Genomic DNA, 25,403 nt, shown 5'->3' on the forward strand with positions numbered 1-25,403 from the left:
CTAGGGTTAGAGGCAGATGCTTGGAATTTAGAGTGGTAGAAAGTGGCTTTAGCAGCAGAGAGAGAAGAGGAAAATGTAGAGAGGAGGGAGTGAAAGGATGTCAGGTCCGCAGGGAGGCGAGTTTTCCTCCATTTCCGCTCGGCTGCCCGGAGCCCTGTTCTGTGAGCTCGCAATGAGTCGTCGAGCCACGGAGCGGGAGGGGAGGACCGAGCCGGCCTGGAGGATAGGGGACATAGAGAGTCAAAGGATGCAGAAAGGGAGGAGAGGAGGGTTGAGGAGGCAGAATCAGGAGATAGGATGGAGAAGGTTTGAGCAGAGGGAAGAGATGATAGGATGGAAGAGGAGAGAGTAGCGGGGAGAGAGAGCGAAGGTTGGGACGGCGCGATACCATCCGAGTAGGGGCAGTGTGGGAAGTGTTGGATGAGAGCGAGAGGGAAAAGGATACAAGGTAGTGGTCGGAGACTTGGAGGGGAGTTGCAATGAGGTTAGTGGAAGAACAGCATGTAGTAAAGATGAGGTCGAGCGTATTTCCTGCCTTGTGAGTAGGGGGGAAGGTGAGAGGGTGAGGTCAAAAGAGGAGAGGAGTGGAAAGAAGGAGGCAGAGAGGAATGAGTCAAAGGTAGACGTGGGGAGGTTAAAGTCGCCCAGAACTGTGAGAGGTGAGCCGTCCTCAGGAAAGGAGCTTATCAAGGCATCAAGCTCATTGATGAACTCTCCGAGGGAACCTGGAGGGCGATAAATGATAAGGATGTTAAGCTTGAAAGGGCTGGTAACTGTGACAGCATGGAATTCAATGGAGGCGATAGACAGATGGGTAAGGGGAGAAAGAGAGAATGACCACTTGGGAGAGATGAGGATCCCGGTGCCACCACCCCGCTGACCAGAAGCTCTCGGGGTGTGCGAGAACACGTGGGCGGACGAAGAGAGAGCAGTAGGAGTAGCAGTGTTGTCTGTGGTGATCCATGTTTCCGTCAGTGCCAAGAAGTCGAGGGACTGGAGGATGGCATAGGCTGAGATGAACTCTGCCTTGTTGGCCGCAGATCGGCAGTTCCAGAGGCTACCGGAGACCTGGAACTCCACGTGGGTCGTGCGCGCTGGGACCACCAGATTAGGTGGCCGCGCCACGCGGTGTGGAGCGTTTGTATGGTCTGTGCAGAGAGGAGAGAACAGGGATAGACAGACACATAGTTGACAGGCTACACAAGAGGCTACGCTAATGCAAAGGAGATTGGAATGACAAGTGGACTACACGTCTCGAGTGTTCAGAAAGTTAAGCTTACGTAGCAAGAATCTTATTGACTAAAATGATTAAAATGATACAGTACTGCTGAAGTAGGCTAGCTGGCAGAGGCTGCGTTGTTGACTATGTAGGCTAGCTGGCAGTGTCTGCGTTGTTGACACTACACTAATCAAGTCGTTCCGTTGAGTGTAATAGTTTCTACTGTGCTACTGTGCTGCTATTCGGGGCTAGCTGGCTAGCTAGCAGTGTTGATTACGTTACATTGCGTTAAAAGAACGACAATAGCTGGCTAGCTAACCTAGGAAATCGCTCAAGACTACACAATTATCTTTGATACAAAGACGGCTATGTAGCTAGCTATGTAGCTAGCTACGATCAAACAAATCAAGTCGTTGTACTGTAATGAAATGAAATGAAAAATGTGATACTACCTGTGGAGCGAAGCGAAATGCGACCGGATTGTTGAGTGCGGAAGTTCTGTTCGGTAGACGTTGGCTAGCTGTTGGCTAGCTAGCAGTGTCTCCTACGTTAAGGACGACAAATAGCTGGCTAGCTAACCTCGGTAAATTAAGATAATCACTCTAAAACTACACACTCTAAACTACACAATTATCTTGGATACGAAGACAGCAAAGACAACTATGTAGCTAGCTAACACTACACTAATCAAGTCGTTCAGTTGAGTGTAATAGTTGTGCTGCTAATCAGTAGACGGTGGACTAGCTAACGGTGGACGTTAGGTAGCTGGCTAGCTGCAGGGCAGTGTAGACTGCGTTAGGACGACGAAATACGATAATTACGCAATTATCTATGATACAAAGACGGCTATGTAGCTAGCTAAGAAGAAATTGCTAAGATTAGACAAATCAAACCGTTGCTAATCGGTAGACGGTGGACTAGCTAACGGTGGACGTTAGCTAGCTGGCTAGCTGCAGGGCAGTGTAGACTGCGTTAGGACGACGAAATACGATAATTACGCAATTATCTATGATACAAAGACGGCTATGTAGCTAGCTAAGAAGAAATTGCTAAGATTAGACAAATCAAACCGTTGTACTATAATTAAATGTAATGAAATGTAATACTACCTGCGGACCGAGTGCAGATGCGACCGCTCGCTCCAACCCGGAAGTCAGTTGATAAACGAAAAAAATAGCGTTTCATAACGTAACGTCATTTTTTTAAATTCAAAAAGTCGACGATAAACTTTCACAAAACACTTTGAAATACTGTTCTAATGCAACTTTAGGTATTAGTACACGTTAATAAGCGATAAAATTCATCAGGAGGCGATGTAAATTCTATAGGTGTCATCTTGAAAAAACATGGCCGGAGAGAGCTCGACCAAAACATCAGGTCGGGGACCGGAGGGAAGTGGTTCCCTTGATTCGGTTCAACCAAGAATCAAAGCTGAATCAAATGACAAGACTCTAGACAACGTGTGGAAGCTGTAGGCGCTGAAATCTCGGTCTTATGTAATTCGGTTCACTTTGAACAATTCCTGGAAGGAGCGCAAGGATATTTATTCCATTTTCAGTGATCAGGTTTTCCTGCGCTTTTCGATGGAACTCACGTTATGTTATAGTCACAGCCGTGATTTAACCAGTTTTATAAACGTCTGAGTGTTTTCTATCCACACATACTAATCATATGCATATACTATATTCCTGGCCTGAGTAGCAGGGCACTGAAATGTTGCGCGATTTTTAACAGAATGTTCAAAAAAGTAGGGGGTAGGCTTAACAGGTTTTAAGGAAAGAAATTCCACAAATTCAGGCACACCTGTTAATTGAAATGCATTCCAGGTGATTACCTCATGAAGTTGGTTGAGAGAATGCCAAGAGTGTGCAAAGCTGTCCTCAAGGCAAAGGGGGGCACTTTGAAGAATCTCAAATATAAAATATATTTTGATTTGTTTAACATTTTTTGTTACTACATGATTCCATATGTTTTATTTCATAGTGTTGATGTCTTCACTATTATTCTACAATGTAGGGTTGTCGGGTGGCCATCACTAGCAACACGCAGACATGTAGTTGTCTCTAGTTTGTCACCTGATGTCACTAGTTTGCGTTGCCATATGTAAGGAAGCATGTTGTTGAACTTCAAACACACCACACACTTTGTTTGCTGTTGTATTTGTGCTGTTGACAGTGTCATATGTCTGTGTTGTCCGTTTTGTCTTACATTGTTTTGTTTTTTGTTTTTTTATCCCAGCCCCCATCCCCACAAGAGGCATTCTGCCTCTTGCCAGGCTGTCATTGTAAATAATAATTTGTTCTTATTTTAGAAGAAATTGTGAATTGTGCTAAGGTGCCAATATATTTGACCACATCTGTATCAATATTGAGAAATAGTATTCTGAAACAAATAATTGTTAGCATTAACAGGTCTTGTCCCATCTTGATTACTGTCCGGTAATATGGTCAAGTGAAGCAAAGAAATACTTGGCAAAGCTGTAGCTGGCTCAAAACAGAGCATTGCGACTTGCACATACAGAACTCACATCAACAACATGCATGCCAGTCTTTTCTGGATGAGGGTTGACGAGAAACTAACTGCTTCCCTTCTAGATTTAAATGAGAAATATTACTGAGGGGACACTCAAACACATTAAATATATATATACACACACACACACAGTGTTTTTGTGACTTGTTTTGTGCTTTTTGTGGAACTCAGAAAGAGTTGCCTGCTGCTTCTGCAAAAGCAAACAAATAAATGAACAAATCCCAGTAACACTGGTTAATGGTAGTGGTAGTAGTGTAATAATTGTTGTAATAGTATCAGTATTTTAAAAAAAGGTACCGACTTGAGGATGACACAGCCGCTGCCAGAAGGTGGTGCTGTCCAGAACACTTGGATCCGGGTCCTCCTGCGGGGGGTGCTCTCCGTCACAGCCGGGGGACAGTTGGTCATGAACTGGGTGTCCTCCTCATCTATGATCTAGGGAACACAGGAAACCAGTCAGAATTACAACACTTCTCACCAAAATCCCTTTATGGACAAAAAGCAAAAGAATAAACAATTTTTTAAAACTTCCCCCCCACACACACACACAGTTATAGATGCAAAAAAAAGTTGAGTCAATAACATTTTCCATTTTCAAAAATAGATCACGAATCTTTGAGAAATGTATTTTAATTCTCACCCATGGTGCTCTGCTCACTACGTCTGTGCCGATAAAGTTGAATGTTTTAATTATCACAACTCAGACTTGTGATTAATTTTCATTATTGATCTATGCTATAATTCAGGGCTCCTTGTAATAAACCAATGGTTTAGCGTTTTAGACAGGCTGTAATTTGCATTCTGTTGTCAACTCGCTGCAGCGTCACACTCCACTACGCCCTCATACCAGGATCAATAGTGTATTTCACAGTCACACGTGTCTGAATGTTTTCATATGGAATCCTTTTCAGATGCCAACACTGGCATTACACGTACTGTAATAATCTGTTTTGTGTAGTTTGATATGTGAACAACTTCTCTTAAAACCGATAAACTCAGATGTCTTCAGTTCAAAATGATAGACTGTAACGGCCATTGTTGGTGGAAGGTGAGGACCAATGCGCAGCGTCGTAAGTGTTCATATTTTTAATAATGTAATGAACACTGAACAAAAACAAATAAAACAACAAAACGAACAGTCCTGTATGGTGCTGAAAAAACACTGAACAGAAAATAATCACCCACAACTCAAGGGTGAAAACAGGCTACCTAAGTATGGTTCTCAATCAGGGACAACGATTGACAGCTGCCTCTGATTGATAACCATACCAGGCCAAACACAGAAATCCCAAATCATAGAAAAAATAACATAGACTGCCCAACCCAACTCACGCCCTGACCATACTAAAACAAAGACAAAACAAAGGAACTAAGGTCAGAACGTGACAATAACAGAGTTGTCGTAATACATTATGACATTGAATTCCACTGTAGGTATGTTGTTTCACCTCATCTCTCTACAAATGTGACTGGTTGACTGACAGTTGAGTGTACAGTGTATAACAATCTAGGCATCCCTTCACCTGTCCTTGAAAGTAGGACAGTAATAAAATAATTGTATTTAATTTATTTATACTCCAAATTACGCAATGAAACAGTGGTAAAACAGTGTTGTGAGTCCATGGCGTGTCCAGTCCAGTCCCCCTCTATGGCACGGCCATGAGAGTAATAAAAGCCAGGCGTGACGAGCAGCAGACTCACACAGAGATGACCTCTGGGGCCCCGTTGAATGTTCGCCAGCTGCCCTGACTCCACAATCATATTGATCTAACAGCCAGATGCTTTACACATGACAGAAGTAAGGGAGGGAAGCAATTTTCCTTGATAAATTTGTGTAAGAGGAAGAATTCCTTCTGGAGGTATTTTAGAAGAAGAAGAAAAAGTCTTCATTGATACTGACAATTGTTTCAATTTGCATTCTGTCTAGGCACCCGTGAGCCCAGTCTTCCCTCCCTATAACTAGTATCTCTCACTCTCTCTGTCTTTGTCTCTTTCTCTCTGTGGCTCTCTCTTTTCTCTCTCTGACTCAAATAAGCTCCACCAGGATTCCTCCATAGTAGTCCTTAGGCCTCATTATACTCATAGTGAAATGTCTTTTTGTGCCTCTTCACCATTGAGGTCCTGTCAGTCACAGGCAGCTACAAACAACTGACAGTGCTGAGGAAAACAACACATTTATAGGAGGAAGCTGAACTTGGAGTTGAGTTACTTCGGAAACTGTGCTTTTCTTACAGAACACCCAGCCTATATCTATTTGTTACCCTGTGGGAAGGAGGGGGGAATGATTCCATTGTCTTGTAGGGGGAGGGGGAGTCTGGAGGAGCAGCTGAACACTGCTGTTTTCATAGTCATTCCATCCCGGGTGACACAGCAAACACAGATGCTTCGCTAAAGTATATGTGTCTTTTCAAGGAGATGCAGATGGGAGAAAATCAAGACATGGAATAAATGATAGCTTGGCAAAAGACTCAGGGCGGATGTAACTTTCTGACACAATATTTAAAATGTCACAACATGTGATTTAAAAGTAGCGTGTTTCTTCCGATCTCGATGGAAATCTCCAGACTCGAGAGCACTAAACATTTGCCTTGAGCCTCCTATCAATCAAACACTTACATTACTACGGAAACCCGTAGAGATGTTCAAGCAATCTCTGATATCAAATCTTATTATGTGATATTTTTCAAACAGTACAAATGTCTGAACATGTTTGCTACAGTACAAGAGAATCAATATATAGAGTTATACCTCATATTACTGTATACTTTATTAGCAGATTGACTTTAAATGTTAAAAAAATAAAACAGAACATCAATGTCATGCTGCAGTGAGCTTCAGCCTTGAGAGCTAGCTCAAGGATGCTACTAAATAACAGTTGCGTGCAATCTCTGGCCCAAATAAAAACAGCAATGAACTGTGCTTTATACAAATACAGCAGCTGAGATAGTAATGGTAACACTACTGCTGTTCCCTTCCATTAAAAGCTTTGATGCTGGCTGGGTTTGTGAGAAAAGCTTTTAAAAAAGGAGATCACTTGGACAGAAAACACACTCTTAAAGTAAAGATGGACTGTTGTTTCTCTTTGCTTATTTGAGCCGTTCTTGCCATAATATGGAACTTGGTCTTTTACCAAATAGGGCCTTTTTCTATATGTCACCTCTACCTTGTCACAACACAACTGATTGGCTCAAACGCATTAAGAAGGAAAGAAATTAACTTAACAATGCACACATGTTAATGGAAATGCATTCCAGGTGACTACCTCATGAAGCTGGTTGAGAGAATGCCAAGAGTGTGCAAAGCTGTCCTCAAGGCAAAGGGTGGCTACTTTGAAGAATCTCAAGTATAAAATATATTTAGATTTGTTGAACACTTTTTTTGGTTACTACATGATTCCATGTGTGTTATTTCATAGTTTTGATGTCTTCACTATTATTCTACATGATAGAAAATAGTAAATTGACCAATTCGGCCACTTGGGTACATTTAGGCAAACTCGTGAGGGACACCTGGCAGACTTAAAAAAATAAAAATGTTTATTTAACAAGGCAAGTCAGTTAAGATTTTTTTTTACAATGACGGCCTACACAGGCTCTCAATAATGGCCTGTTAATGTGATATAGACTGGATTCGAACCAGGAGATGCAGTGCCTTAGATCACTGCGCCAATTGGGAGACTTCATATTACATAGCTCTCTCATTCTTGAATGTATCAGTCAGAAACTTTACACACACACTGTCGCCCTGTTGTGGACAACATCTATTCCCAGCTTCCTACCTCAATGTATGGTCTTTATTTTGCATTTAAAGGATGGTGCAACAAAAAATTTTAAAAACGCATGTTTTTTTTGTTTATTTTATCTTTATCCCGATCTATTGTGTTATATTCTCCTACAGTAATTTCACATCTCCACAAACTTCAAAGTGTTTCCTTTCAAATAGTATCAAGAATATGCATATCATTGTTTCAGGTCCTGAGCTACTGGCAGATAGATTTGGGTATGATTGAGGAACTAACAGTATGATGCTGTAAAGAAACCAGGCCAAATGTTTTGCCTTTGGAAAAGGTGTGAAGTTCAGTTCTGCTTCTTAAAAATGTGATTAAATGAGTGGTACAACTATACCTTTATCAGGATAGACGCAATGGTCATTATGACACAGGGGGCTATTGAAACTTGGTCAAGGTGACCATATATTTCACCTGACCTGTTGACCATTTCCCCCTCACTATGTCATATCCTGCTGTGGTATAATATTCTGCCACTGTAGATCATCCACCGCTAATGTGTATTATCCCTGCTACATGTAATACACTCGCCCCCTTTGACCTAACGAGAAGATATGCAACTGAGTCAGCTTGTCTGTCTATCCATAGCAACGTAGAAACAAAGTGATGCTTTTAATCTCTGTAAACACAAGGTTATATCTAATCTGGGCTCATCTCTCTCCAAACAAACTTAGTTTGCTTCCCTTGCTTCCCTGGGTAATAACTTCTTTGGCCTAGATAAATAAGAGCGAGGAGGGTTAGGAAATCTGGGTGTTTGTTTCTCTGAGGTCTAAGGCACAAGTGGAGTATTTTACTAACTTTATCTACACATACTTTAGTTTTATTTAAAATGAATGAGGCCGTTTTTTGTACATCTCCCAGCAGATGTTCATTAGGATGGGAAAGCAGATGTGCTGTGTCATGCTGATCTCATTGAATCATTTGTCAATTATTTGTGCAATTAAATGATGACAATCAGTCCCACTTTACAATAGGTTGTTATCAATTTCTAGCTTAGCGATACACAGGCAAATTTGCCCTTCTTCTGTTTGACAGGCAGAGCCCACAATGGATGGAAAATTAACCTAAACTATACATACCTGTCAGGCAATAAATAGTACACTTTTATTTTATATCACTCAAATATACAAATAAATGGTGGCTACTATTGAGAGACACCGTCAATGCATTGGGCGGGCTGCGGGCTTGCCCCCTCAGCTGTGAATGGTTTGCTTGATATTTAATTAAATGTAACATTATTGACAACAACTTCTACAAAGACCTAAAAACAAGTCAGTAGTAATGCGATTGTAATAATCATGTCATGACCTCAACAGGACCATAATGCATATTGAATGTATTTGATCTATTTTGGGTGGCATTAGGGACATTTGAAGATGCCAATGAAAATGGGATTCAAACCTTGAGAGTAGAAAACGGTTACACACTCAAGGAGACGAAGGAGCCAGTGTGGGCTGAAGCTAAGCAGGTTGTGGGATGGTTTGTTCCTTTTTACATTATGAGGTAGTTAAGGATGTTTGTTCTCACTGTTGGAGAACTCTCTCACTCAGTAGGTGGTGTATTTTCATCGCAAGTTGAGCGAAAGAGACAACTCTTTCGTTTAGCTGTTCTTACTGAGGTTTTAGGAGGAATGTAATTGACTCTTTTTTTTGTGGTGATTTTGTAATACAAAGATAATTACTCAAATATGAGCACAGAAAACATGCACAGTATATTACCTGGAATTTGCCAGCATAGTGGCCGTCTCTGGTTCCTTCCGTCCCCTCCTTCAGAGCGATGAGTGTAAAGCCTCTAAAATAGGAGGGACTGGAGGCGTACAGAGTCACTGGAAACAGGAAAGGAGGGGAGTTAAGAGAAAATAGGTCAAAGATAAAGTAAGAAGTCCCATCCCAAGTGCAGACCCTCCCAGGTACTGAGAAGAGAGAAACAAACTCAGCTGGTGGAGCCAACTACATGTATGTGGGCCATTTCCTGGTTGCTAGAATTCTAATAGTTCGCTACATTTCAGTTTGTGACAAAACAAGCAAGTATAGTGAAGAGAATCATTGTACCAAATAAACCGCTGCGAAAAATATTTTCCATTACAAAAATATTGAATTTTCAGCTGTGTGAAGGGGTGTACAAAACCAAACGTAAGAGAGACTGACATGGATGTTAATGACACTTTCCCTCTGTGTACATCTAAGTGTGATATGTGCTGCTTTGTTCGGGAACAACTTCAATTTACCTACAGTTTAAGTCGGAAGTTTACATTCGCCTTAGCCAAATACATTTAAACTCAAATCCTGACATTTAATCGTAGCAAAAATTCCCTGTCTTAGGTCAGTTAGGATCACCACGTTATTTTAAGAATGTGAAATGTCAGAATAATAGTAGAGAGAAGATTTATTTCACATTTTATTTCTTTCATCACATTCCTAGTGGGTCAGAAGTTTACATACACTCAATTAGTATTTGCCTTTAAATTGTTTAACTTGGGTCAAACGTGTCGGGTGGCCTTCCACAAGCTTCCCACAATAAGTTGGGTGAATTTTGGCCCATTCCTCCTGACAGAGCTGGTGTAACTGAGTCAAGCTTGTAGGCCTCCTTGCTAGCACACTCTTTTTCAGTTCTGCCCACAAATTTTCTATTGGATTGAGGTCAGGGCTTTGTGATGGCCACTCCAATACCTTGACTTTGCTGTCCTTAAGCCATTTTGCCACAACTTTGGAAGTATGCTTGGGGTCATTGTCCATTTGGAAGACCCATTTTCGACCAAGCAGACTGATGTCTTTAGATGTTGCTTCAATATATCCACATAATTTGCAACCAAGCTTGAACTGATGTCTTAAGATGTTGCTTCCATAACTTCCCATCCTCAAGATGGCATCTATTTTGTAAAGTGCACCAGTCCCTCCTGCAGCAAAGCACCCCACAACATGATGCTGCCACCCCCGTGCTTCACGGTTGGGATGGTGTTCTTCAGCTTGCAAGCCTCCCCCTTTTTCCTCCAAATTTAACGATGGTCATTATGGTCAAACAGTTATATTTTTGTTTCATTTGACCAGAGGACATTTCTCAAAAAAATATGATCTTTGTCCCCATGTGCAGTTGCAAAACCATAGTCTGGCTTTTTTATGGTGGTTTTGGAGCAGTGGCTTCTTCCTTGCTGAGCGGCCTTTCAGGTTATGTCGATATAGGACTCGTTTTACTGTTGATATAGATACTTTGTTTCCTCCAGCATCTTCACAAGGACCTTTGCTGTTGTTCTGGGATTGATTTGCATTTTCACACCATTCTTTTGATTTTCCCATGATGTCAAGCAAAGAGGCACTGAGTTTGAAGGTAGGACTTGAAATACATACACAGGTACCCCTCCAATTTTCCAGGCTGTTTAAAGGAACATTCAACTTAGTGTATGTAAATAATCTGTCTGTAAACCATTGTTGGAAAAATGACTTGTGTCATGCACAAAGTAGATGTCCTAACCAACTTGTCAAAACTATAGTTTGTTTAACAAGACATTTGTGGAGTGGTTGAAAAAACGAGTTTTAATGACTCCAACCAAAGTGTATGTAAACTTCCGACTTCAACTGTATGTCCTTTTTGCCGCACATGACCATTCAACTGGGCAGTAGTGTCACGCCCTGACCTTAGTTATCTTTGTTTTCTTTACTATTTTGGTTAGGTTAGGATGTGACGAGGGTGGTATGTGTGTTTTCGTCTTGTCTAATGTTTTTTGTATATCTATGGGGTTTTGGGATTGTCTAGGTAAATGTAGGTCTATGGTGGCCTGAATTGGTTCCCAATCAGAGACAGCTGTTTATCATTGTCTCTGATTGAGGATCCTATTTAGGTTGCCATTTTCCATTTTGGTTATTGTCTATGTGTAGTTGCATGTCAGCCCTCGTTATTATTAGCGTCACGGTCATTTTGTTAGTGTTCTTTGTAAATAAAGAGGAATGTTTTCAAATCACGCAGTGCCTTGGTCTCATCGTTACTACGAACGTGACAAGTAGCCCAGGTGTGCCAACTAGAACCTGTAGAACCTGTCTGGGTGATTTAGAGGTCAAGAAAGCAGAGCAACGCCTGATCATGAACAAACCTCTTCCCATTTTAGCAACAATTGAGTCAATTGATCTTATTTGGGGACAATACAATGAAGAATTGCATTATTGTTTTTGAGTACAAAATCAGACTCTAGGCTGCAGTGAAAATGTGATTTGAATAACAGCCATAAAGCCCTGTGATTTTATTGTTTCATTACATTTGGATCTGCTGTGGGTCTACTCTCAACCGTTTAAGGAACATTAGCAGGCCAGTCTGGCTGTATTTTAAGTTCTGATACTGAGATGCGGTGTCACTTCCAGATCATCATTCTCCCAATTTGTCCTATAATTTCACATGACTGGGTAGGGACAAAGCTATGGGTGAGCCAGGCCCACCCACTGTGGAGCCAGGCCCATCCAATCAGAATAAGTTTTTCCACACAAAAGGGCTTTATTACAGACAGAAATACTCCTCAGTTTCATCAGCTGTCCGGGTGGCTGGAAGATCCAGCAGGTGAAGAAGCCAGATGTGGAAGTCCTGGGCTGGCATGGTTACACGTGGTCTGTGGTTGTGAGGCCTTGTGGACGTACTGCCAAATTCTCTAAAATGACATTGAATGTGGCTTATGGTAGAAAAATAAACATTCAATTCTCCGGCAACAGCCCTGGTGGAAATTCCTGCAGTCAGCATGCCAGTTGCAGGATCCTTCAAAACTTGAGACATCTGTGGCATTGTGTTGTGTGACAAAACTGCACCTTTTAGAATGGCCTTTTATTGTACCCAGAACAAGGTGCACCTGTGTAATAATCATGCTGTTTAATCAGCTTCTTAATATGCCACACCTGTTAGGTGGAAGGATTATTTTGGGAAAGGAGAAATGCTCACTAACAGGGATGTAAACAAGTTTGTGCACTAAATTTGAGAGAAATAAGCTTTGTGTGTCTGGAAAATTTGGGGGATCTTTATTTCAGCTCATGAAACATGGGACCCACACTACATGTTGCATTTATATTTTTTCCCCGTACCTTTCACGATAATTAAACTGCATGGACATTTTTGAATATTTGCATGAAAATCTTTGACCAATTGGATGGAAACCTAGCTATATACACCCCAATGGCAAGTGCGCTAGTCCAGTGTCACTTTGATTATGCCTCCACATCATGGTTCACCAGCAGCCCCAAACATATAAAGCATAAACTAGACAAACTTGTAAGAATTGTACTTAAACTCCCCCTCAAGCATTTTTTGTCTGCATCTATGAAATTGTATATATGTATTTATGTCAAATAAAATAGGGACCACAATGGAAATAAGTCCGACTTTATAGTGCTATCTAGGTCCCTTTTAAAATTCTTCACACTGTGTGTGTGTGTCAAATCGTATGTTCCATACGCCTTTGTCGCATTTCACCTTACCGTAAAATGCTTTACTTACAAGCCCTTAACCAACAATGCAGTTCAAGAAAATAGAGTTAAGAAAAGATTTACTAAATAAACTAAAAGTTTTTTGTTTTTAAAGTTAAAAAATTTGGAAATCCAATAGTAACAAAAGAAAAGTACGTAACAATAACGATACTATATAAAAACGGGGTATCGGTACAGAGTCCATGTGCAGAGGCACAGGTTAGTCGAGGTAATTTGTAAAGTGACTACGCATGGATAATAAACAGTGAGTAGCAGCAGTGTAAAAATATATCTTTGACAATTTTTTGGGCCATCCTGGGACGAAGATGCAACCAGTCAGGATGCTCTCGATGGTGCAGCTGTAGAACTTTTTGAGGATCTTGGGATCCTGCCTAATCTTTTCAGTGTCCTGAGGGGAAAAGGTGTTGTCGTGCCCTCTTCACAACTGTCTTTATGTATTTAGACCACGATAGTTCATTGGTGATGTGGACACCAAGGAACTTGAAACTCTCAACCCGCTCCACTTCAGCCCCGATGTTTCCTATAATCCACGATCAGCTCCTTTGTCTTGCTCACATTGAGGGAGAGGTTGTTGTCCTGGCACTATACTGCCAGGTCTCTGACCTCCTCCCTTCAGTCTGTCTCATCATTGTCTGTGATCAGACCTACCACTGTTGTGTCGTCAGCAAACTTAATGATGGTGTTGGAGTTGTGCTTGGCCATGCAGTCATGGGTGAACAGGGAGTACAGGAGGGGACTAAGCACACACCCCTGAGGGGCCCCAGTGTTGAGGATCAGCATAGCAGATGTGTTGTTGCCTACACTTACCACCTGGGGGGGCGTCAGGAAGTCCAGGATCCAGTTGCAGATCCAGTTGTTTAGGCCCAGGGTCCTTAGCTTAGTGAAGAGCTTTGTGGGTATTATGGTGTTGAATACTGAGCTGTAGTCAATGAACAGCATTCTCACATAGGTGTTCCTTTTGTCCAGGTGGGAAAGAGCAGTGTGGAATGCGATTGAGATTACGTCATCTGTGGATCTGTTGGGGCAGTATGCAAATTGATGTAGGTCTAGGGTTTCCATCATGGTGGTGTTGATGTGAGCCTTAACCAGCCTTTCAAAGCACTTCATGGCTACCGACGTGAGTGCTACGGGGTGGTAATCATTTAAGCAGGTTACCTTCACTTTCTTGGGCACAGGGACTATGGTGGTCTTTTGAAACATGTAGGTATTACAGACTCCGTCCAGGAGAGTTTGAAAATGTCAGTGAAGACACTTGCCAGTTCAAGTCCTGGTAATCCATCTGGCCCTGCGGCTTTAAACTTTTTACAGCCTAGTTAAATCAAATTTAAAAAACATTTTAAAAAGTATCTCACATCGGCTACGGAGTGCGTGATCACAGTCGTCCTGAACAGCTGGTTCTCTCATGCATGCTTCAGTGTTGCTTGCCTCGAAGCAAGCATAAAAGGCATTTAGCTCATCTGGTAGGCTAGCGTCACTGGGCAGCTCTCGGCTGTGCTTCCCTTTGTAGTCCGTAATAGTTTGCAAGCCCTGCCACATCCGACGAACGTCAGAGTCGGTGTAATAGGATTCGATCTTAGTCCTGTATTGATGCTTTGCCTGTTTGATGGTTCATCTGAGGGCATAGCAGGATTTCTTATAAGTGTATAGTGGATGTGGCCTGTAATCCATGGCCTGTTTCTGGAATGTACGTACGGTCTCTGTGGGGATGAAGTCTTCGATGCACTTATTGATGAAGCCGGTGACTGAGGTGGTATACTTCTCAATGACATTGGATGAATGTCACTTATTCCAATCTGCACTAGCAAAACACTCCTGTAGCATAGCATCAGTGTCATCTGACCACTTCCTTATTAAGCGAGTCACTGGTACTTCCTGATTTATTTTTTTCTTGTAAGCAGAAATCAGGAGGATTGAATTATAGTCAGATTTGCCAAATGGAGGGCGAGGGAGAGCTTTGTATGCGTCTCTGTGTGTGGAGTAACGGTGGTCTAGACTTGTCTTCCCTCTGGTTGCACATGTGACATGCTGCTAGAAAAGATGTAAAACGTGCATATCTAAAATAAATTGTATATCCCAAAGACAACAAAAATTGACTGACAAATAAAATCAATCAATCCAAAATGTGCAGTGGCCATTTGATGAATGGAAAGAGACATCCGTTACAAAACACTAAAATATTTAAAAGCATTTAATACTGGGTAGTCCTACAAGATAGGGAAGGGGGTATTTTCTGTTTTTCGAGGTTGACAGTCTATTTATTGTGATGTTTAAAAATGTAAAGTGCCGGAGTCATTATGCTTTGTTTATTGGTTGTGTGGTGCATTGGAACAGGAAATTTGTGGAAAATTCATTGCATATATTTTATATAATTATACATATGGCATCAAAATGTTGAAAATCTGATTTCCCCCTAGCTGATCATTGTCTGCAAACCGACTTTTATCTTAGTGTAATGAAACAGGCAGAGAGAGTGTGTGCGTCCACGGTGGTCGGCGAACCCGCAACCTTCTGGCCCATAGCCCTGCTTGGCATTGACTGTGCCACAAAAGCATGCTAAAGTGCAAGGGGAGGGTTATGTGAAAACCTTTTTTTTTTCTTCATTGGGGCAGTATGTGTGTCAACAAAAAGTGACCAAAATATTGCTCAAGCATCGATTTCTCAATTGACATGACTAGAACTGCTAAATAGAACCAGAAAAAACTACAACTAAACAAAAATATAAATAATTTCAGTTGACTAACATTGACTACTAAATGGAATGGACAAAAGTTTTTGGAGAGATTTTCAGTATTAAGCACAATTCATATTAGCAGCAGAGTTCTGTTCAGCAGTGGGAAGGACGTGGCACACTCACCCTAGCCTACATCAGCTGATGAGCTGCAGGCGAGCAAGCGATGAGTGTGGGCAGACAGGCTCCGAATACACATATCGCGCAGGCAATGCTTGCTTCCATATAGCTAACTAGTCACCACCAGATTTCTAGTTAGTTACCCATTGCCTAGTTAAGAAGCACAAGCTGGTTTAGGAAAATAAAACAATACAATACTCCCTTGAGTATAGAAAAGTTGTTGAATTTGTAGTCTCACTCAACCCTCACACTTTTCCCACTGTATTTCATAGCCAGGTTCTGTAACCAACATACTAACCAAGTCTCCCTCGTATGCTCTTGACAAAATTGCTTGATTCTAGCTATTACGATCTAAAAGATATAACCCACAATACCGGCGCTACGTTTTTTTTATTTCTATTGTGTATTTTACATTCATAAAGCGTATACCGGGCTTTTCTAAAACTAGGCTACTTGCTGACCGGACAGTTAACTATTTGTTTAGGCAACACCTTGTTCAGTCATGTTACCTCATTAGCTAGCTATAGCTAAAAACCTGGGGCGCGTTCAGCAGGAAGCAACGTTTTGGAACGTTCGGATAGAAATATTCTATGTAGAACAAACATGCCTCTCTGACATTTTGAATAAGGAATAATGTTGGCTCTGTTAATATAATTTCTATCTGCAGCGTTCAGGTATGTTTTGCAACTGAACGTGGCCTTGGTGGCATGGAAAGAAAAGGAAATGGATAGCGAACAATTTATTGACTAAATCCCACTACACTATATCTGACTGGGTAAATAACTTTATTTTGAATGAATGTGGACACAGTGACTCAGACCTGAACACTTGGACCAGGACTCAAGCACGAGGACTTCGGCCATAGGGACTTGTGACTTGACTCGTGATTCGACCATTGGTGACTCATTATTTAATCTGACTCGAACACAAGGTACCTGGAACTCGATTCTGACTCGAGGTTTAGTGACTCGACTACATCACTGGGCGAAACAGTCATTAGCTCCAGTTCAAAGTCATTAGCCCCATTCTACTTTTGGACATCAATGTGGCTGCAACGTCTGTGGAACGTTGATAACAATGACAACTGAGTGACAGAGGTGCAACCCATACTACTTTGCATCTGGTGATTGTACTACTCTCCCACTCTCTCTGCTTGTGTGTGTGCTTGTTTTGTATGTAATATGCAATATCTAGGTAGGCTGAATTAGGTCCCCGTACATGGCCAGATAATTGTTATATATTATTTACTTGTCGGTCATATTTCTGCTGTTGGGAAGAAAATATGTTATGCTTTGGAAGAAAATATGATGTTATGCAGAAGAATAGGCTATGTATGTTTGATCAAATGGAAGTCAGTGATTTATGTTTACTATAAATTAATGGAGGCAATACAAATGTGATGTGACTAAAATGAAAGGGCATTTTGTTGACTAAAATGGGCCACTGTTTGTGCTATTTTGACAATAAGACTAAATCATTATTTAAATGACAAATCTGACTCAGTCATTTTGACAAAAATAGCCTTAAGTCTAAGACTAGACTAAAACAAATTGTTTTAAAGAGTGACAAAATGAACACTGCATTGGGGAGGGGTGGTGCATTTGTTTTATGACACCTTGAGTTGGACCAACCCCACCCCCTGTAAATTTCCAACTGTCCCTATATGTTTTGCATTTCAAGTGACATAATGAGGTGTGATAAGTAGCCTACTCTGGTTGGCTACATTTACGAAATGAAGTCACTTGTGCACAGAACTTAAACTTGACTTTGGTGTTAGGCTACTGGAGTAAGCTACTTTCTGATAGTTGTCATTTCAAAGCCACTTCAATTTGGTGGATATAACAAAAGCCAAGTAAGTAACTAAGTAAAATGTGCTCTAGTTGCATACCTCTGTAGATGCTAGCAGGTTGGTAGTTTTCGGGGTCCCCCTCTACTCTTAGCCGAAACTCATTGTAGCCATCTCTCCGTGTACCCTGTGTCTGTGCCCGTAAAATCCTGCCGCAATATCCATCCGACTTCGCATGCTTATCTGTGGGTTCTTCGACGAAAGCGAGAGCATTGCACATAAAACTCGAAACCAAATACTGCAAAAGCAGCAAATGCATATACATTCCCATAATATATGTTCTGGTGCGAAGTTCTTTATTCCACCTATAAAAGGAAACAAAATATAGGAGTATAAATTCTCTCACCACAGTCCCCACGAAAAGAAATACCTGCAAACTATTTAGCCCTGACACTTGGTAGAAATTGTGTGAGAAACCGGGGTGAATCCATCCCAGACGGGCGGGTTTTGAAGTTCGATGGCACTGCTTCAGTACCTATAGTTACACTGATTTGAGAGGAAAGCCGTGATAGGTGGCTTGAGTGATGAGTTAAGGGAGTAGGCTCATTCTCAGGGTCCGGGAAATAGCGAAGCGCAGCATTGAAACGAATAGATTGAAGCGATGAAAGCAGCAGAGTTTAAACAAAATCCAGACATTCCTACCAGTGGCCGCTGTGAGCCTGTGACCGAGGAGCGTTTGACATTCTTGATGAGACGCAGGAAAGCTGTCGGCCAATGTTTGCACAGCCGTGGATCTCACAAGTTAATTACATCAGCGCGCTCATAACAATTGTGTGTCTTTTCTTTGCGTAAAACATTTTATTAATGGTAATTGGGGTACAATCGTTTGGTATATCAAAACCATGTCTCAATTAGTTACGTTTGACGATGAAAGAATTCTAGTTTATTTGAAAGTGCATGATTTATTTATTTTATCTTTAGGGAATAGATCGGCTTTAATATTACATATAGATTGTGGCTTCATCTATATAATTGTCTGCATCATTTCCAATCCCCCATAGTGTATTTATAAAACATATACAGTACCAGTCAAAAGTTTGGACACACCTACTCGTTCAAGGATTTGTCTTTATTTTCACTATTTTCTACATTGTAGAATAATAGTGAAAACATAAAAACTATGAAATAATACATGCTGGTTAAGTGTGCCTTAAATTCTAAATAAATATCAGACAGTGTCACCAGCAAAGCACCCCCACACCATTACACCTCCTCCTCCATACTTCACGGTGGAAACTACACATGCAGAGATCATCTGTTCACCTACTCTGCATCTCACAAAGACACAGCAAATTTGGACTCATCAGACCAAAGGACAGATTTCCACCGGTCTAGTGTCCACGCAGTCTCCTCTGAACAGTTGACATTGAGATGTGTCTGTTACTTGAATCATTTATTTGGGCTGCAATTTATGAGGCTGGTAACTCTAATGAACTTATCCTATGCAGCAGAGTTAACTGGGTCTTCCTTTCCTGTGGTGGTCCTCATGAGAGCCAGTTTCATCATAGTGCTTGATAGTTTTGATTGGCTCAAACGTATTAAGAAGGAAAGAAATTCCACAAATTAACTTTCAACAAAGTACACCTGTTAATTGAAATGCATTCCTGGTGTCTACCTCTTGAAGCTGGTTGAGAGAATGCCAAGAGTGTGCAAAGCTGTCAAGGCAAAAGGTGGCTACTTTGAAGAATCTCAAATATAAAATATATATTGATTTGTTTCACACATTTTTCGTTACTACATGATTCCATATGTGTTATTTAAAAGTTTGACGTCTTCACTATTATTCTGCAATGTAAAAAAAAAACTGACTGGAACTGTGTGTATATATATATATATATATTTGTTTATATATTTTCCTTTACTATTGTCCCCTAACCCTACCACCCCTCACCTAACTTGACTAAACTAATATGTTTCTACTTCCATCTTATACATACTATATACATTTTACAGACACAATATATTTTACAATAGTTATCTTTTGTTTGTTTTTAGCACAACTTATTGTTGTAATGGAATTATATTAATCTCATGTGTAAAAGTCACGTGAGATATCTGGAAGTGAATCAAATGTAGCTACAGTATTCATTTAGGCAGACTGTTCAATTTCAGATCAATACATATTTACTAATGGATAGTACCATAGGTCTATCTATAAGGTCCATGTCCAACCCATTAAAACAATGAAATTAGATAATACATTAATAGAACAGTATTACAAACGACTTTTGATACAGACATAAGCTATTGTGATGTTTCACTGGGGCATCATAGCATTTTTATTCATTTTAAGTAAATTTCATATCTGAGACCAATTGTCATATATTTTCATCATCTGCAAAGTGTCTCCCTTATTCCAGATTTTCTATGAGCCGCTCAAAAGGATGGAAATTGAAACTATGCAGACCAGTAGGTGTCACAAGAGTATCCTCACACCTCAAATGGCCGGCCGTCTGTCAGTTCTACTCTCCATCCATTGTCTTCTGTCCACACAAATCACTTTGTATACTGTACATAGGCTATACTGTGCCTGCCAATGCGAGTTATTAGTGATCTGGTCTGTATTGAAGAATATGGGAGTTTATTCGCTCTCCTTTCGTACTTTAGCCTACGTTATCATAGATGGCTGTGTGGATGTCTGCCATAATGCTCCCCATGCTACCGTTCACTAAAACCTCCTTGAGACAAGCCAATCTCTGCGTTGCTATGTAAACATTTCCCCTAGCAAGGTGAAATAAACATCATTTAACATACATCATTGAATAATTGTGGGTGTTTGGTATGTATGGTAAGGAAAGGTATTCTGGTGTGGACCTGGGAGTGGGACCATGAGGTAGTGATAACAACATGTAGGGGAGAACAGTGCCTGGGGCTGGAGGTGGTTACTCTGCATCTGCCATGATGTTGTCTGAGGAAACCCATCTGGCATCCAATCTTTATAACATGTGTATGTATGAGGGGGTGGCTGTTTCCCATATAGGGGCATGTGTGGCTGTTTTTGCAATACTGTTGTGCAATGGTTAATTTTTTATTTTACATCATGCATAAACACAGACACAGATGTGTACATGTACGCTTCAACCTACCAACGTACGCCTCAACCTATTACCTACTCAATTTAACTGATAATGCCTGACATTAACAACAATCAAGGGCTTTTCACAGTACTGAGCCGAACCCAGCTAGACGATGCTGTAGTGTGTAGTTAAATAAAATAAATAAAAAGTGTTCTGGACTGGTTACGTATCCACCATAGTTTCTTAACTGTGCTGGAAATGACAGTTTAAAAAGAAAACTTCAGAGGCAGCTTGGTTTGGGTCAGTACGATAGTGTGAAAGGGGTTTAAGATAAAGATATGAATAATATCATATACAGTGGGGCAAAAAAGTATTTAATCAGCCACCAATTGTGCAAGTTCTCCCACTTAAAAAGATGAGAGAGGCCTGTAATTTTCATCATAGGTACACTTCAACTATGACAGACAAAATTAGAAAAAAATCCAGAAAATCACATTGTAGGATTTTTAATGCATTTATTTGCAAATTATGGTGGAAAATAAGTATTTGGTCACCTACAAACAAGCAAGATTTCTGACTCACTCGTTACCTGTATTAATGGCACCTGTTTGAACTTGTTATCAGTATAAAAGACACCTGTCCACAACCTCAAACAGTCACACTCCAAACTCCACTATGGCCAAGACCAAAGAGCTGTCAAAGGACACCAGAAACAAAATTGTAGACCTGCACCACGCTGGGAAGACTGAATCTGCAATAGGTAAACAGCTTGGTTTGAAGAAATCAACTGTGGGAGCAATTATTAGGAAATGGAAGACATACAAGATAATCTCCCTCGATCTGGGGCTCCACGCAAGATCTCACCCCGTGGGATCAAAATGATCACAAGAACAGCGAGCAAAAATCCCAGAACCACACGGGGGGACCTAGTGAATGACCTGCAGAGAGCTGGGACCAAAGTAACAAAGCCTACCATCAGTAACACACTACGCCACCAGGGACTCAAATACTGCAGTGCCAGACATGTCCCCCTGCTTAAGCCAGTACATGTCCAGGCCCGTCTGAAGTTTGCTAGAGAGCATTTGGATGATCCAGAAGAAGATTGGGAGAATGTCATATGGTCAGATGAAATCAAAATAGAACTTTTTGGTAAAAACTCAACTCGTCGTGTTTGGAGGACAAAGAATGCTGAGTTGCATCCAAAGAACACCATACCTACTGTGAAGCATGGGGGTGGAAACATCATGCTTTGGGGCTGTTTTTCTGCAAAGGGACCAGGACAACTGATCCGTGTAAAGGAAAGAATGAATGGGGCCATGTATCGTGAGATTTTGAGTGAAAACCTCCTTCCATCACCAATGGCATTGAAGATGAAACGTGGCTGGGTCTTTCAGCATGACAATGATCCCAAAACACCGCCCGGGCAACGAAGGAGTGGCTTCGTAAGAAGCATTTAAAATCAAATCAAATCAAATTTATTTATATAGCTCTTCGTACATCAGCTGATATCTCAAAGTGCTGTACAGAAACCCAGCCTAAAACCCCAAACAGCAAGCAATGCAGGTGTAGAAGCACGGTGGCTAGGAAAAACTCCCTAGAAAGGCCAAAACCTAGGAAGAAACCTAGAGAGGAACCAGGCTATGTGGGGTGGCCAGTCCTCTTCTGGCTGTGCCGGGTGGAGATTATAACAGAACATGGCCAAGATGTTCAAATGTTCATAAATGACCAGCATGGTCGAATAATAATAAGGCAGAACAGTTGAAACTGGAGCAGCAGCATGGCCAGGTGGACTGGGGACAGCAAGGAGTCATCATGTCAGGTAGTCCTGGGGCATGGTCCTAGGGCTCAGGTCAGTTGAAACTGGAACAGCAGCATGGCCAGGTGGACTGGGGACAGCAAGGAGTCATCATGTCAGGTTGTCCTGGGGCATGGTCCTAGGGCTCAGGTCCTCCGAGAGAGAGAAAGAAAGAAAGAGAGAAGGAGAGAATTAGAGAACGCACACTTAGATTCACACAGGACACCGAATAGGACAGGAGAAGTACTCCAGATATAACAAACTGACCCTAGCCCCCCGACACATAAACTACTGCAGCATAAATACTGGAGGCTGAGACAGGAGGGGTCAGGAGACACTGTGGCCCCATCCGAGGACACCCCGGACAGGGCCAAACAGGAAGGATATAACCCCACCCACTTTGCCAAAGCACAGCCCCCACACTACTAGAGGGATATCTTCAACCACCAACTTACCATCCTGAGACAAGGCTGAGTATAGCCCACAAAGATCTCCGCCACGGCACAACCCAAGGGGGGGCGCGCCAGCAGACAGGATGACCACAACAGTGAATCAACCCACTCAGGTGACGCACCCCCTCCAGGGACGGCATGAGAGAGCCCCAGTAAGCCAGTGATTCAGCCCCTGTAATAGGGTTAGAGGCAGAGAATCCCAGTGGAAAGAGGGGAACCGGCCAGGCAGAGACAGCAAGGGCGGTTCGTTGCTCCAGAGCCTTTCCGTTCACCTTCCCACTCCTGGGCCAGACTACACTCAATCATATGACCCACTGAAGAGATGAGTCTTCAGTAAAGACTTAAAGGTTGAGACCGAGTTTGCGTCTCTCACATGGGTAGGCAGACCGTTCCATAAAAATGGAGCTCTATAGGAGAAAGCCCTGCCTCCAGCTGTTTGCTTAGAATTTCTAGGGACAATTAGGAGGCCTGCGTCTTGTGACCGTAGCGTACGTGTAGGTATGTACGGCAGGACCAAATCAGAGAGATAGGTAGGAGCAAGCCCATGTAATGCTTTGTAGGTTAGCAGTAAAACCTTGAAATCAGCCCTTGCTTTGACAGGAAGCCAGTGTAGAGAGGCTAGCACTGGAGTAATATGATCAAATTTTTTGGTTCTAGTCAGGATTCTAGCAGCCGTATTTAGCACTAACTGAAGTTTATTTAGTGCTTTGTCCGGGTAGCCGGAAAATAGAGCATTCCAGTAGTCTAACCTAGAAGTGACAAAAGCATGGATTAATTTTTCTGCATCATTTTTGGACAGAAAGTTTCTGATTTTTGCAATGTTACGTAGATGGAAAAAAGCTGTCCTCAAAATGGTCTTGATATGTTCTTCAAAAGAGAGCTCAGGGTCCAGAGTAACGCCGAGGTCCTTCACAGTTTTATTTGAGACGACTGTACAACCATTAAGATTAATTGTCAGATTCAACAGAAGATCTCTTTGTTTCTTGGGACCTAGAACAAGCATCTCTGTTTTGTCCGAGTTTAATAGTAGAAAGTTTGCAGCCATCCACTTCCTTATGTCTGAAACACATGCTTCTAGCGAGGGCAATTTTTGGGCTTCGCCATGTTACATTGAAATGTACAGCTGTGTGTCATCCGCATAGCAGTGAAAGTTAACATTATTTTTTCGAATAACATCCCCAAGAGGTAAAATATATAGTGAAAACAATAGTGGTCCTAAAACGGAACCTTGAGGAACACCGAAATTTACAGTTGATTTGTCAGAGGACAAACCATTCACAGAGACAAACTGATATCTTTCCGACAGATAAGATCTAAACCAGGCCAGAACATGTCCGTGTAGACCAATTTGGGTTTCCAATCTCTCCAAAAAAATGTGGTGATCGATGATATCAAAAGCAGCACTAAGGTCTAGGAGCACGAGGACAGATGCAGAGCCTCGGTCCGATTCCATTCAAATGTAATTTACCACCTTCACAAGTGCCGTCTCAGTGCTATGATGGGGTCTAAAACCAGACTGAAGCATTTCGTATACATTGTTTGTCTTCAGGAAGGCAGTGAGTTGCTGCGCAACAGCCTTCTCTAAAAATTTTGAGAGGAATGGAAGATTCGATATAGGCCGATAGTTTTTTATATTTTCTGGGTCAAGGTTTGGCTTTTTCAAGAGAGGCTTTATTACTGCCACTTTTAGTGAGTTTGGTACACATCCAGTGGATAGAGAGCCGTTTATTATGTTCAACATAGGAGGGCCAAGCACAGGAAGCAGCTCTTTCAGTAGTTTAGTTGGAATAGGGTCCAGTATGCAGCTTGAAGGTTTAGAGGCCATGATTATTTTCATCATTGTGTCAAGAGATATAGTACTAAAACACTTGATCCTAGGTCCTGGCAGAGTTGTGCAGACTCAGGACAACTGAGGTTTGGAGGAATACGCAGGTTTAAAGAGGAGTCCGTAATTTGCTTTCTAATAATCATAATCTTTTCCTCAAAGAAGTTCATGAATTTATCACTGCTAAAGTGAAAGTCATCCTCTCTTGGGGAATGCTGCTTTTTAGTTAGCTTTGCGACAGTATAAAAAAGGAATTTCGGATTGTTCTTATTTTCCTCAATTAAGTTAGAAAAATAGGATGATCGAGCAGCAGTAAGGGCTCTTCGGTACTGCACGGTACCGTCCTTCCAAGCTAGCCGGAAGACTTCCAGTTTGGTGTGGCGCCATTTCCGTTCCAATTTTCTGGAAGCTTGCTTCAGAGCTCGGGTATTTTCTGTGTACCAGGGAGCTAGTTTTTTTTTAGTTTTTAGGGGTGCAACTGCATCTAGGGTATTGCGCAAGGTTAAATTGAGATCCTCAGTTAGGTGGTTAACTGATTTTTGTCCTCTGGCGTCCTTGGGTAGGCAGAGGGAGTCTGGAAGGGCATCAAGGAATCTTTGTGTTGTCTGTGAATTTATAGCACGGCT

The 25,403-nt window shown here is 41.6% G+C and overlaps 1 protein-coding gene across 1 annotated transcript in view; it reads right to left on the reverse strand.

The window, feature by feature from the left end:
- LOC115109622 (spondin-1-like) overlaps window positions 1-18,366 on the reverse strand; it is a 132,548-nt gene extending 114,182 nt beyond the window's left edge. The window contains exons 1-3 of the mRNA XM_029634772.2: window positions 17,731-18,366; window positions 9,257-9,363; window positions 4,053-4,186 (exon numbers count right to left, since the gene is read on the reverse strand). Coding sequence (XP_029490632.1) covers window positions 4,053-4,186; window positions 9,257-9,363; window positions 17,731-17,959 — 470 coding nt within the window. The 5' untranslated portion in view covers window positions 17,960-18,366. The remainder of the gene's footprint in view (window positions 1-4,052; window positions 4,187-9,256; window positions 9,364-17,730) is intronic.
- Window positions 18,367-25,403: the final 7,037 nt, after the last annotated feature.

The sequence above is a fragment of the Oncorhynchus nerka genome, linkage group LG25 (genome assembly GCF_034236695.1).
Source record: "Oncorhynchus nerka isolate Pitt River linkage group LG25, Oner_Uvic_2.0, whole genome shotgun sequence".
NCBI classification, from domain to species: Eukaryota; Metazoa; Chordata; class Actinopteri; order Salmoniformes; family Salmonidae; genus Oncorhynchus; species Oncorhynchus nerka.